Genomic DNA, 14,814 nt, shown 5'->3' with positions numbered 1-14,814 from the left:
CCTCCATGGTATAACCGTGGTCACTAATAATGGTAAAAAGGTGGCGCTATTAATTTGTTGGTGTTTAAACAAAATATCCTACAGTATAATCTATTGTTTAACTTCTTTTGTTAACATTCCTCGGTTCAATGCCTCCTACAATCAAACGAAATAGACATGGAGTTTCAACCTGGAAGTATTCAGCTGAGTGTAAATCACGTCTAAAAACAAGTAAGATGGTTCTTTCAATGTGTTTGTATAAGTTAATGTAGACAAACGGGTTAGTAAGCTTTTAACAGTAAAGCCCCATGTCACATAAGTCCAAATAATTATGTGACGCCACAAAAAGTTCTACCAACTGGTGGTTTGTGGAACCGTATTGTAGTATTGTATGCCTATACAGGCACTGTGAAGCCATATAACAGGTTTTTAATCTGAAAGTATACAGACGTATTATACTTCTATTGCTATTCGTGTTGCGAGTGTTTATATTGTCAATAAAAAGAATATTTGTATTGTGATATTATTTATGCCATAATAATTCCGATTTTAACATTGTTGATTTTAAAGAGCGGAGCAGAACATCGCGGAAGCAATGTGATGAATTCACATTGCCTGGTGAATACATTGAATGATATTCAATTCAGTTTATCGTGGGATGATACGGTACATAGTTAATCCTACTATTTTAAAATATATTGAATTTGACACCATTTTTATGTACCATCGGTTCGTCATTTGTTATCGATTAATAATATTGATTATCGAATCAACCTTTTATCACAGAATTAATATTATAAGCATACGGATGTATCTGCTCAGTGATTGGATTGTTAGACCAGTGCTTTGATAATTTTGTAATTTTTATCGAAGAAATCTCAGTGACGGATCCAGGATTATTGTGAAATTATAAATAGACTACAGTACTATTCAGGACACAGTAACATACAATACAAAGTTATTAAACGAAATACAATAATAGAATAGCAGTGCTTGAGTTATAATACGCCAGATTACGACGTGTGCATTCTGTTATATTATCAGGTCAATTTAATGACACATTCCACTTTTCTGAAGAAGACTGTGATATAATTCTTATTTTTATAATTATTAAAGTATTATTAGTACGCCATTGTATGAGTACACCGAGGATACAAAAATGTATAAAGTAATAGTTAACATTATAAACTGAATCCAATTATCATTGTGATGTGTTTTGTAGGCCTACTGAATATGTAGAGTGCCTACTTTTTTCTCGTTATTTCTTGTTTTAAAACGAGATAAGGCCTGACTAGAGGAAAGGTAAATTTAGAGAGTACCGAAGTAGGCCTAGCATTATGCAATAAAGTAAACCAATAAGTATAGGCCTATGCTTAATGCTTCATCCGAAAGACGTTCTGTAAGTCTACAGCATCGGTGCCGAAAAAAATAGTTTATGGGACTACTATTGAGATGTTAGTTTGTAGCTTCTTGTTTATTTTATGGCTTCACTATCCAACGACAAAAGCAGTGTTAATTTGCACCCTGTGCTGAACAGTCGTGTTAGTCCAATTGTTGTCATGTAATACTGCAGTTACGTGACGAAATAATTGTAACTGGTTTTAATACTCTATTGTGTTGACGTTACTTGCTGGTACTCAGTACCGGTATTAAATAATGATGACGTCAGTGTAATTGTCAATGTTATGTATCATAGCCACAACACCAGAGCATGGAGCTAATCTTAAAACCTCGGGAATATCATATTGTGCCTGCTGCCAGATAAAATACGACACGCAAGCCTCATTAAAAATAATTCATTTATGAATTATGATAATTATTGTATTATATAAATAATAATCCTTTTTTTTTTCAGGAAAAACATCTGGTTAAAAATTGATTCATAAATTGGATATTGTGAGGATGGCAAAGAAGGTAGGTTTACATTATTGACATTCGGATTAAAGAATAGTGAAAAATATAACCAATAAAACTGTCTATTCTGAACATAGAAATAGAATAGAAATATATTTCTGTGTTGAAACCTTTGATTTGTTTGTGTTGTTATTTATATTGGTGATATGGCTGATGACACGTTTGGTTATGGTAACATTGTTTGTGTTGTTATATTGGTGATATGGCTGATGACACGTTTGGTTATGGTAACATTGTTTGTGTTGTTATATTGGTGATATGGCTGATGACACGTTTGGTTATGGTAACATTGTTTGTGTTGTTATATTGGTGATATGGCTGATGACACGTTTGGTTATGGTAACATTGTTTGTGTTGTTATATTGGTGATATGGCTGATGACACGTTTGGTTATGGTAACATTGTTTGTGTTGTTTATATTGGTGATATGGCTGATGACAAGTTTGGTTATGGTAACATTGTTAGTGTTGTTATATTGGTGATATGGCTGATGACACGTTTGGTTATGGTAACATTGTTAGTGTTGTTTATATTGGTGATATGGCTGATGACAAGTTTGGTTATGGTAACATTGTTTGTGTTGTTATATTGGTGATATGGCTGATGACACGTTTGGTTATGGTAACATTGTTTGTGTTGTTATATTGGTGATATGGCTGATGACACGTTTGGTTATGGTAACATTGTTTGTGTTGTTTATATTGGTGATATGGCTGATGACACGTTTGGTTATGGTAACATTGTTTGTGTTGTTATATTGGTGATATGGCTGATGACACGTTTGGTTATGGTAACATTGTTTGTGTTGTTTATATTGGTGATATGGCTAATGACACGTTTGGTTATGGTAACATTGTTTGTGTTGTTTATATTGGTGATATGGCTGATGACACGTTTGGTTATGGTAACATTGTTTGTGTTGTTATATTGGTGATATGGCTGATGACACGTTTGGTTATGGTAACATTGTTTGTATGAAGAGGTATTCACTATGCGTTGGCAGTAGAATAGGGTTATTCTTACGTCATGAAATAACAACAATTGTTGGCTTGTAGAAGAAAACACTTGCACCCCCAAGTTATGGAGAGGTATGTTTCTCCCTTCGTTACGTCATCCCGGAAAGAAAACTGTCGGTGCACATCGTTGAAGCGAAAGACTTAAAGGCAATGGACAAGAGCGGATTATCAGGTAACGTATTATAGAACGGTAACGTAATAGAACTGTAACGTAATAGAACGGTAACGCATAGACGGGTAAAGCTTGGTTCCCACTTGAACGTAACGCAAGGACGTAAACGCAACGCAAGCGTTTTAACCAATGACAAGCGAAGTTATAGACAGTTAGCAATCACAAGCGAATAAGCCATCGCTTGTGATTGGTCAATTCACTTGCGTTGCGTTACGTCCTTGTGTTGCGTCGCTAGTGGGAACCACGCTTTACGCATAACATGGTAACGTATTATAGAACGATAATGTATATAACGAGAACGCATGGAAGAGTTACGCATTATAGAAAGGTAACGCATACAACGGTAAAGCATAAAACGGTAACGTATAGAACGGTAAATACGTCTACAAAGATCAATAATGACGTCATATAAACTCAATAAGACTAATTAAATCAAATACGTTTGCAAAAAAGTGTTTATATATTGATAATTTTACACCTTCAAATTCTTGACAATCAACCTAATATTTTGTTTGTTTCAGATCCATACGTCAAAGTTACTTTGATAGCTTTCCAAAAATCGTTAGCTAAGAAGAAAACGAGGGTGATAAAGGAAACGCTAAACCCTTTCTTTAACAAAACACTCGTATTCGATGTACCATTTGACAAAATCAACGTAAGTTCTGACATACATTCTAATAATGTAATTCATTACGTAAGTAGACGGAAAACAACATTCAAGTATCACTGTCTTGTGTGGGTTCGTCCCACTTTTATTATGATACTCTGTTATGTGTACATTTATATTTATATTTTTAAAACATTTTTTCTCTCATTTGTATGTTACAGTGTTAAAAGTAGTTACAATAAATAAATATATGCTTATACTGATATACATAGATGATCGATTTCATAAACCAAATTTGCCTTCATTTACTTAAAAAATACAAATAATTAAACTAATTAAACTTACGCCTCTTGATCTTTATAGGAGCTAACTATGGTGGTGGCAGTAACAGAGTGGAATAAATTAAAGAATAAACCAATAGGAGAAGTTGTGTTGAATCATGACGTCACAGGGAGTGGACGTGAGCATTGGAAAGACATGTTTGCGCATCCTCAAAAGCCGGTTGTCATGTGGCATAAATTGTCAGCGCCAGATATGAGCAAATCATGATTAACACCAACTCATCATGGGATGGATGTTAATGCAGAGTATAGCTTGGTTCCCAGGACGCAACGCAAGAACGTAAGCGCAACGCAAGCGAGTTGTCCAATCACAACGCGATGGATCATCGAACTGTCGCTTGCCATTGGTGATCATCTCGCTTGCGTTGCGTCTACGTCCTTGCATTGCGTCATAGTGGGAACCAAGCTTAAATCGTTGTTTTAGAATTTAGAATACTTTTCGCGAGCTACCATATTGGATTTTAAAAACTCAAGACGGAGTTGTTGAGTTTTTCTAATGGAAATTCGCATTTTGTAGACTTACATTCATTTTGTTTATTTCTTTAAAAAGTCAACGTTGACAACATTTATAGTTTTGAAAATGAGAATATTAAAATGGATAATAATGATATTTTGATAATAATAGTTTAGCATTTCTACTGTTTTATCGTATTATCTAAAGTTGTGCAATAGTGGCACCACTGAATGTAAATTTGTTCTGAAAGTGTAATCTAATTGTAGTTAAGATTAAATAATATACAAGAAGAGTTTAGAAAATCGATGAGTCGAAATCTATCTATCGATTCTCATGTTACTATGTTAAACATTTATTACAGTTTTATATACAATTATACACATTCTCATTATGACTTAACGAAGTTAATGTAAATATTAGAAGGATGCGGCATTATGTATTGTTATTGATCGAATCTCGTAAATATAGAGAAAAAGAAAAATATTCTGTTCAAATTATTCAGTGTCTAATGTCCAAAAAATAAGCATGTTTCTTTGTATAATCAAGCATTCGAATCAAAGGTGATTCCAACTAAAGCTCTGTCCACACTATCAGTTTGACAAAACAAAGCGTGATGTGAAAGTTATGGTGGCGATATGCCCAAATATGATAGTGATATGACATCATCATGTCCATATATGGGCACATCACATGTTTTTGTCACAAAGTTTGATAGTGGAGACAGAGCTTTATACGGATATCAAAAGACATATTTAAATGTTTATGTGTCCACTGATATAGGATATACGATATTGCCTTTCTTAAAGAATCGTACCACAGAAGTGTAATATTTATTAAACAGACGCTTTACAGTTTTATTTCTGTATGCAATAAGGAAGGGTGCAATGTTAGCTGTCATCAGAGGCATCATTGTAAAGAATGAAACAACCCAAGGAGGTACGTCACCAGGGCCTGAGTAAAATATTAATACATGAATAATGATGAAAAATGGTAACCAGCATGCAACAAACGAGGCACAGAGATATATCAGCAACATTGTACGCTTTCGTCCATCTTCATAATCTATTGAATCATTACTAGATGTCTCTGAACATTGTGTGTAGCGAGCTCTCATATTGGCCAACCTCTTGGCTTTAACGTTTGCAATGTGAATCGTATGAAAATCTAACACGAATATTAAGATTATCGTTGGTAAAATTAAAACATAGAGCCTTGTTAGTGTAAGTGGCTTATTGCGAACCAGCCACGACGGGTAGCAGTTACAATGTGTATCGTATGGTTTTAGTATTGATAGATCACCAATAGGTTCGAATCTTTGACATGGCATCCAGTCTATTGTCGGCAGTGATGTTGCAATGGCACTTAGGATCCAAGATGTTGTAATCAAAGTAAGAAAGCGTTTAGAAGACATTCGTGCTTGGTAAACAAATGGACGAAATATCGCGTGATGTCTGGCAGTAGTGTATGCAAGAGTACTAAACAGAAAACTCGTGAATCCAAAATCGATGGATATCGAAAACAAGTAACAAGTTGTTTCGGAACGAGTGCACCAATTTACCCACATCAGCCAGGCGATAAAAGGTTGCGAAACAACAGAAATAAACATAGCAGGAATGGTTAGATTTACGAGAAAGTAGTAGGCCACATTGTGTAAATCCTCACTTTGTATAACAGCACAAACAACAAATAAATTGCAGAGTAATGTGATAAGACACCAGATTGACATAAGTGTAAGAATACATATGAGAGCAACGTGTTGTACAACGTTCTCATGGTAAGTTTTGAAGTCACCAATACAGCTACCAAAGAAATCCAATGTTGGGTTTATTGATAAATTCATTATTACCGCATAGGTATTTAGTTTAAAATCCTCACTAGAATTAATTTACTCTTCACTTTTTTAAAGCAACTCTTTAACCAATTGTCCCATTTATCACATTCAAACTGTAATTTCACATATAAATTAAAGTATAACATTTAAAACACGTGTCTTGGTGTAGTACGTATATTCAACCGATTTAAAACACGACATGTTGTCTTGATGTAGCATATTCAACTGAACACGCATTAAGCGATGTAAACTTTGTCCCTACGTCGTCGCTGATAATGAGGACTGACGATGTTTGTTTGGTATTAGGGCAATTAAACAGATTGCTGGTCAAAATAGTGTTTGTTTATCCCTCGTAATCTAAAACTGAAAGTGTCGATAATTTCATGAGAATACATCTATCTTAAGTATCAACACTTAGAATATTAATGATTAATATAACTCCTTAATTGTAACTCTATTATCGAGATCAAAGCGCTTAAACTGTTGAACATTTCTAAGTAATTGAGCGGCTTTCTTGGTTTGATGTAGATGATGGGTCGCAAAATGGAACACAGCTGTTACGTTGTCTGTCTTTATTGCATTATAATTGCGACATTTTTTTTTGCTAATTGTTACCGTTGTTATAAACGAAAAAATAAATATATATACGGGAAGATGAATAAGTATATGTACTAATTAATAATCATAAAAATCATTCAAACTGTCAATGGGTGAAAGCTTTAACCTTTGTATTCCACTAGCGTAAAACACCGATTGTATAAATTAAGTCTATCTGAAAGTGCGGATGTTATCATTTGTAAATGTACTCCATCCTTGATCTTCATCTCACGAAGTCGACAAATGCCTACAATTAAGTTGAGAGTGCACAAGATCTACGGTATGATATTAATTTAGAATAAAAAAGCGCGATAAGGTGTAAAAATAATCACACTGTCTGAAAGACATGGGTATTCTTCTGAACTACTACGGAACGCGACGAAATTGTTAAGTAATTGTTACCTCAAATGTCCTCATAGTCTCTATAAACGAAAAATACGTACGTTTGTGTTACCTCCTAGTTACATTTGTAACACGCATGTGTTTGCGACCCTATAAAAAACAACGTATTGAACAATTAATATAAGTTGAAACATTAAATTTAACACAAACATTTTAAAAAGGAAGCCCAGCAGCTCTTTGACGCCGATTCAGCTTAGTACAGTATTCGTAAACAATAAAAACATATTGGCACATATGACGTTTCATACTTTGATCAACCAAAACGCTGGTGGCGCTATGTAAAAAGAAACAAATGATGAATGTTACGTAGGCTACTCCACACGTGTTGGCTATTTTAGTTCAGTATTTATTTAATATTATATTAATTATTATATTACATATTAGGCCTACAAATAGGTAAGTCGATTATTGCTTCAAATAGAGATAAATAAGTGTTGAATACCGTACGTACATATGTTAAATTAAAGGCATCCGTACGTACGTAAGCCTACGCAGTAGAAATAAGACGGATCGCTTTCAATTTCAATCACTTCCCGACACTTGTTGGAGAGTGGGAAGGTCATTTCGCCCTGTTTTTGTATTTATTGTATTAGTAAAGTGATTCAAGTACTTTTAGAATGCTGATGCACAACATAGAAGAAAACTACTAATCAAATTCAGTACTTCTTATTCAATCATATAAGGTTAAAAATCTGTTTTATTTTGTATTAAAGAAAATGGAAGAAGATACACTTAATATTATTAATAAAATATGTTTGTACAAAAAACAATCGATGAAGGAACCAAAAGGAAGACCGAAATCGGGTAGACTTTGGAAGACTGAGCAAACAAAAAGGTAATAAATGATGGAGAATGTTTTATTATGTTAAAGTTTCTCAATAATTATAATTTATATTAATAATTATATTATATTTTAAAAAACATTAATACCTGAAATATGTTGTCTTTAAATTCTTGTTTAAAAAAATCTGTAACGATACCTGTAAAGCACAATTGCAGAAAAACTATATAATAATAGTTGTCACCTGAAAAAAAATGTCATCTTTCAGATTTTCTGGTTTAAAAAATGACAAGCCTTTAAGGAGTTCATGGAGAAGAAAGATGAAAGATAAAGCAGAAAAGCAATCTATAAAGAACTATGAACAAGAGTTGAAACAAGCTAAAAGAGATGCAATTGAGGTAACCACATACATCAACAGGTTAAAATGAAAAATAACAAATTGTGTACTGTACTTCTTATTAAAGTGAAAAAGCTTGATTTTATACAGGAAATATAGAAAAAGAGCCTTAACACATTAAAATGCTATGTGATGGTATTTAACAATATACTACTACTATAGTTTGCTAATTAGGTTCGGTTATTTAATTGACCTGTTATAAATAAATAAGATAACACATCAAAGTACATCTGGAACTCAAATGAGCCATATTTTGTTTTGTTTTTTAAGTTAAAAAAACAAAGGCGGGAAGAGAATTTAAAACGTAAATTGGAAAATGAACGTAAACATGAAGTGGTACAAGTTGTAAGTATTTTGTCATTCCTTTCAAGGCCATGATTTTAGTAGTTCTCATTCAAATTTCAACTAAAGCCATGTTGCTGAATATTAAGCCATGTTGCTGAATATTAAGCCATGTTGCTGAATATTAAGCCATGTTCCTGAATATTAAGCCATGTTCCTGAATATTAAGCCATGTTCCTGAATATTAAGCCATGTTCCTGAATATTAAGCCATGTTCCTGAATATTAAGCCATGTTCCTGAATATTAAATTAAAATTGATATATAATTTACTGCTTTTACTCTTGGTTGCATGTCTACAATCTCTTCCATCTATTCTTCTTTCATAAAGTTATAATAAAACGATAAAACAATACTTCATTGACACTTTTATTTTTTACCTAATTGTTTATCATTAATTTTTTCTTTAGATTACGAAAACAGCAAAAATTAAAAGAATGAAAAAGAAACATCTTCGTAAAATAGAAAAAAGATGAATCAGTCATGCAGCATTTGCAGGATAGCTGTTATTCAACATTTAAAATATCATTTTAAGAAGTCAAAAACTCACTACTAGAATTGTATTTAATAATCATACAGTGAAATACCAAACAACGTTAAACTGGTCCAAAATGTCTTTTTCTGCAACTATTTAAGATCTTTTGTAGAGTTTCTGATAAGCATGATCTCAAAACAACTTTGTACATAGGATAAATATTCTATAAAGATGTAGGAGGATCTCCACTTATGTCGAAAATTTGTTGTATTTTTAATAAAAGGAAATAAAGACAATGAATTAAACAATTTTAATTTAGTATATTAACTTGATTATGATTAATGACTATAAACCAATTGTCTTTAAAATACACCACTTTATTTCAAATGATGATTTACTGATAAAAGTAATATATTTCAATTTTATCATGGGTTTATGTTTAGAAAATGTTTGCTTTGGCTATAACAGGGTCTACTACCGGATTGGGATCTTTCCACTAGCCATATGTTCTTTTTAAAGTGAACCACGAACCATATGAGTATCATGTATGTGATGCGAGTAAATATTATGCGTATTTGGCGTTTCATACCTAATCCCTCTATATTACAAAAACAACCAAAACCTCTTCTTCTTTATTGTATCAAACAATCAACATTACAATCAATACAAATAAAAAGGGAGGTATATTCAGAGCGTCATTTCGACGATTGAGCATTCTCTACTTCTACGGAGCGCCATTTATGCCTTTATTTACTTCCGAATTTAGAAATAGTACTACGGTAACTGCTCCAGTGGACCAAATTTAGCACCGGTGGAGCACAGTGATATAAAATAGAAATAAGTCACTAATTTTAATATCTTTTCGTGTGTTAATACACTGTGCTTAAGTGGACACAATTTGGCGCCAGTGAGGAGCACAGTGATATGAAATAGAAATAAGTCACTGAATTTTAATATCTTTTCGTATGTTAATAACACTGTGCTCAAGTGGGCCCAATTGGGAGCCAGGGGAGCACAGTGATATAAAATAGAAAAAAGTCACTGAATTTTAATATCTTTTCGTATGTTAATACACTGTGCTCAAGTGGACCCAATTTGGAGCCAGTGGAGCACAGTGATATAAAATAGAAAAAAGTCACTGAATTTTAATATCTTTTCGTATGTTAATACACTGTGCTCAAGTGGACCCAATTTGGCGCCAGTAGAGCACAGTAATATGAAATAGAAATAAGTCACTGAATTTTAATATCTTTTCGTATGTTAATACACTGTGCTCAAGTGGAGCCAATTTGGCGCCAGGAGAGCACAGTGATATAAAATAGAAATAAGTCACTGAATGTTAATATATTTTCGTATGTTAATACGTGGACCCAATTTGGCGCGCGTGCCAGTGAGCACATTGATATAAAATAGAAAAAAGTCACTAAATTATAATATCTTTTTGTATGTTAATACATTGTGCTCAAGTGGACCCAATTTGGCACCAATGGGAGCACAGGGAAATAGTCACATACAAAAACATCGAGAAAAAATACTTCTGGAATTTAAAAATATTTCAAACTTGGTATATATTATGTTCAATATCGGTTACTCCATCCGTAAATATACATTTTAAACGAACGAAATTACTAAAATCACTGATATTGAACATATATACCAAGTTTGAAATATTTTTAAAATTCAGAAGTATTTTTTCTCGATGTTTTTGTATGTGACTATTTCCCTGTGCTCCCATTGGTGCCAAATTGGGTCCACTTGAGCACAGTGTATTAACATACGAACATTTCTTTTGTAAAACAAAAATACACCTCGAATTCAATATATATTTCTTGGTGTATTTTTAATTTTAGTTGCTCAATTTACAGGGAAAAATCGAATTCCTTACCGTTTTTTTTTGTGTAAAAATCATTATTAGAGTTTAACATATGCGTCGGAATTGTATGTTTTTTTTATAAGTATTATCTTAAGCAAACGCAAGTTATTAAAATCATTGATGTGCCTTGAAACTATTGTTTCTTTTGGTTTACGGATGGAGTAACCGATATTGAACATATATACCAAGTTTGAAATATTTTTTAAATCCAGAAGTATTTTTTCTCAATGTTTTTGTATGTGACTATTTCCCTGTGCTCCCATTGGTGCCAAATTGGATCAACTGGAGCACAGTGTATTAACATACGAACATTTCTTTTGTAAAACAAAAATACACCTCGAATTCAATATATATTTCTTGGTGTATTTTTAAGTTTAGTTGCTCAATTTACAGGGAAAAAATCGAATTCCTAACCGTTTTTTTTTTGTAAAAATCATTATTAGAGTTTAACATATGCGTCGGAATTGTATGTTTTTTTTATAAGTATTATCTTAAGCAAACGCAAGTTATTAAAATCACTGATGTGCCTTGAAACTATTGTTTCTTTTGGTTTACGGATGGAGTAACCAATATTGAACATATATACCAAGTTTGAAATATTTTTAAATTCCAGATGTATTTTTTCTCGATGTTTTTGTATGTGACTATTTCTCTGCTATCTCCCTGAGCCAAATTAGGTCCACTTGAGCACAGTGTATTAACTTACGAAAAGATATTAAAATTAGTGACTTATTTCTATTTTATAGCACTGTATGCTGGTGCTAAATTTGGTCCACTGAACCAGAGTTACCGTAGTACTATTTCTATTTCGGAAGTAAATAAAGGCATAAATGGCGCTCCGTAGAAGTAGAGAATGCTCGATCGTCGAAATGATGCTCTGAATATACCTCGATATAATATAGCCGGAACGAAACATGGCCGCTGGTTTGTTAAAGTAGGATGTGATTTTATAAGATAACATAGGGCCTTGTATTAAATACTGTATTTTTGCTTGTTACAAACAATTATATATATTCTTGTATTTTAACAAGGCATTAAAGATCAAATATAAATTATACCTTGTATAATGCATCCTAATTTTGTAGCTAGGCCCACGCGGCTAGCCTACTAGTACTAGGCTAGGCCTAGTAACTAGTACTACCTACTAGCCTAGGCCTAGGCCGACCGACGCGCGGAGAGGGGAATGCTTGTGCATGCTTGATCCTGTGCACAGCCAGCCTACCATAGCTTAAGAAGAAATAGTGGGCCCAAATCAAAACTAGAGAAAACAAGGTCTAAGTGTTACCGTATATCAAATTGTATTTATGTAATCTACTAGTACTACTACTAGCTAGGAGGGTAATTTAAATTGCAAATAATAATAAATATACCTAATAAATAGGTTTTAAATTTATTAATTTTTATAAAGACAAACATAAACAAACAACCAAAAAAGTATCTTTCTAGAGTAGCCTTAACTTTGATATATTATTGTTTGTCATATAGGAATGTTGTGAAACTTGGCATAGGAGTAGGAGCCATATACGTCACAGCCGTAGAAGGGGTGTGGTCTCAGTCTGATCAATCATCTCTAGCATTAACAAGGTTGACCAGTTCAATAACTGTAAAAGACAATTACTTTGAGCAGGTACAAACAATCTAACTACATTAAGTACAATCTCAACTTTAACACTGAATATCATTGATGTTTAAATTTGGTTAAAATGATATTGTTTCAAAATGTTCAAGGTATCGAGTTGTAATGTGCTGTTTTTTTACATTTTTTTGTAGGTGCCAGATAAAAACAATGTATCCAATTTGGTGTTAGAAAAATGGAATTCAGGTAAAGTTTAAACAGACCCATGATTTTGAAATAGTGGCCCTGCCTCTGCACCCCTGGATCCGCCCCTTATTCCATCAAAGAGCATACAAATGTCTTATCAATTGAATGGACTTAATTTTGCCACCATTCTTTAAAATAAAATTATATGATAAAAAAGATGGAAACAATTCAGAACCATCATGGCACCATTCTCAAGAACAAATGAATAAAATTAACAAAATACAAAGCACCAAAGGGTGACAGGAAATATTTAGTTTGGTGCTTTGTACTTAGTTAATTTTACTCATTTGTTGTTGAAAATGTTTCTGAATTGTGTCGATCCTTTTTATCATATACATTTTATTTTTAAGTTACATTGCAAACGTCTCTTAATTCGTAAATTCTTTCGTTTCCATTCAAATTCTTGCATTTACTTTTTTTTTTTTTTTATTTATTTATTTATAAACTTATTTTACATGGATGACATTTTCATTAAAAATAATGTTCTTACAAATGGTCCATGATAAAAGAAATGTATGCATAAAAGTGAATATTCATAAGTTAGAAAACATTGTTGTTGTTGTTTTAGATTATAGAAAACATACAATAACAATTACATTTTAAATACATTAAATATTCATATATTCTTTTGATAATATTAACTGTTGTTTATGTTTTAGGAGTGAAATGGTCCTTTGATAGTCTGGCATCATCACCTGATAAAATTGGTCAACTTTCATCAACTGCTGCTAATAGCCTCACTGGCTATTTAAAGTAGAACACTTTTTAAACTATCAGGATAATTTATGTTTTTAACAATGTAATTATATTGTAAAATAAATTTATTTGGCAAAGATACATTGCACAATGCTTTTAAGGATATGTTTTTATGTTGATTTGTAAGTTGGTGTCTTACTGTGTGTATACACGCATGCCTTGTTTAAATATTAAATACTTTTATGTACTAAATAATTTAAGTTCATAGATATTGTTTTTCTTAATTTTCTTTATTACAAAGGTATATAACTTGTTTATAACCTGTTTATTTTTAAATGTCAGTACAAGGATATATCTGCAGAAAGTCCAGTGACATGTAATATTATTATTATGATAAATCATTAATTATGTTTAAATATTATATACCTTTATGTACTAATGTAACATTTAAAGTTCATAAATATTTCCTGTCTTTATTCCCTACAAATGTACATAACTTATAATGTTACAGTTTACAACAAGGATATATTGAAGCTATTGCATCTAATAATAGAAAGTGCAGTGACATTTAATATTATGAATAATTATAATATACAGTATTTTGAACATGCATCATGTCGGATGGTTGAACACACTTCCAGATGAGAAACAGTATTATTCATTACTGTGTCCTCTTACAAGGTACACGTCATGACTATTATCAAGCTAGGAACTTTGTTTAAAAAACAATAAATAGCTATCAAGCTAAGAACTTTGTTTAAAAAACAATAAATAACTAACAAGCTAAGAACTTTGTTTAAAAAACAATAAACAGAACATAACATGAGTTGGATACAGTGTTTGAAGTATTTGTCGTTTTCAAACTGAATATACTAAAAGTTATGATTGACAAAGATTGGACATACTGTACAGGGATATTTACTACCGAAAGTAGGTAATCATATGGAAGGAGAAATACATTTTGGCCCCCACCCCCTCAATTCCAATCAATGCGATAGATCGGATATGAGGTTCGTTCAGCAGTTGAGTAATTTTTGTTGTCTGGTCTCTATCTGAAAAATTAAAACTGATGAGCAGCTTTAACATTTTTTTGATAAACATTTTATATATATTGTAT

At 32.3% G+C, this 14,814-nt stretch overlaps 3 protein-coding genes across 3 annotated transcripts; all 3 read left to right on the top strand.

Moving 5' to 3' along the window:
* The first annotated feature begins 121 nt into the window (after positions 1 to 121).
* Positions 122 to 4,956, top strand: LOC140041129 (synaptotagmin-5-like). Its single transcript, XM_072087541.1, has 5 exons — positions 122 to 210; positions 1,835 to 1,893; positions 2,949 to 3,081; positions 3,603 to 3,736; positions 4,052 to 4,956. The coding sequence occupies exons 2-5, from the start codon at positions 1,882 to 1,884 to the stop codon at positions 4,235 to 4,237; spliced, it is 465 nt and encodes a 154-aa protein (XP_071943642.1). The 5' UTR covers positions 122 to 210; positions 1,835 to 1,881; the 3' UTR covers positions 4,238 to 4,956.
* Positions 4,957 to 7,591: 2,635 nt separating this feature from the next.
* On the top strand, positions 7,592 to 9,620 carry LOC140039938 (coiled-coil domain-containing protein 86-like). Its single transcript, XM_072085533.1, has 5 exons — positions 7,592 to 7,709; positions 8,027 to 8,148; positions 8,363 to 8,492; positions 8,762 to 8,836; positions 9,242 to 9,620. The coding sequence occupies exons 2-5, from the start codon at positions 8,030 to 8,032 to the stop codon at positions 9,305 to 9,307; spliced, it is 390 nt and encodes a 129-aa protein (XP_071941634.1). The 5' UTR covers positions 7,592 to 7,709; positions 8,027 to 8,029; the 3' UTR covers positions 9,308 to 9,620.
* A 2,395-nt stretch (positions 9,621 to 12,015) lies between these two features.
* LOC140039937 (uncharacterized) lies at positions 12,016 to 14,523 on the top strand. Its single transcript, XM_072085532.1, has 4 exons — positions 12,016 to 12,113; positions 12,665 to 12,806; positions 12,950 to 13,001; positions 13,661 to 14,523. The coding sequence occupies exons 1-4, from the start codon at positions 12,094 to 12,096 to the stop codon at positions 13,756 to 13,758; spliced, it is 312 nt and encodes a 103-aa protein (XP_071941633.1). The 5' UTR covers positions 12,016 to 12,093; the 3' UTR covers positions 13,759 to 14,523.
* Positions 14,524 to 14,814: the final 291 nt, after the last annotated feature.

The sequence above is a fragment of the Antedon mediterranea genome, chromosome 2 (genome assembly GCF_964355755.1).
Source record: "Antedon mediterranea chromosome 2, ecAntMedi1.1, whole genome shotgun sequence".
NCBI classification, from domain to species: domain Eukaryota; kingdom Metazoa; phylum Echinodermata; class Crinoidea; order Comatulida; family Antedonidae; genus Antedon; species Antedon mediterranea.
The sequence above is the reverse complement of the archived record's forward strand: the minus strand, read 5'-3'. Positions and strand labels throughout refer to the sequence as shown.

Bases quoted from the DNA above. Each gene is read 5' to 3' on its own strand.
- LOC140041129 (XM_072087541.1), top strand. The intron at 3,082-3,602 runs GTAACGTATTAT...TGTTTGTTTCAG, and splicing joins GGACAAGAGCGGATTATCAG to ATCCATACGTCAAAGTTACT. The intron at 3,737-4,051 runs GTAAGTTCTGAC...TGATCTTTATAG, and splicing joins TACCATTTGACAAAATCAAC to GAGCTAACTATGGTGGTGGC.
- LOC140039937 (XM_072085532.1), top strand. From the start codon at position 12,094: ATGGCCGCTGGTTTGTTAAA. The intron at 12,807-12,949 runs GTACAAACAATC...ATTTTTTTGTAG, and splicing joins AAGACAATTACTTTGAGCAG to GTGCCAGATAAAAACAATGT. The intron at 13,002-13,660 runs GTAAAGTTTAAA...TTTATGTTTTAG, and splicing joins GTTAGAAAAATGGAATTCAG to GAGTGAAATGGTCCTTTGAT.
- LOC140039938 (XM_072085533.1), top strand. From the start codon at position 8,030: ATGGAAGAAGATACACTTAATATTATTAATAAAATATGTTTGTACAAA. The intron at 8,149-8,362 runs GTAATAAATGAT...GTCATCTTTCAG, and splicing joins AAGACTGAGCAAACAAAAAG to ATTTTCTGGTTTAAAAAATG. The intron at 8,837-9,241 runs GTAAGTATTTTG...TTTTTTCTTTAG, and splicing joins AACATGAAGTGGTACAAGTT to ATTACGAAAACAGCAAAAAT.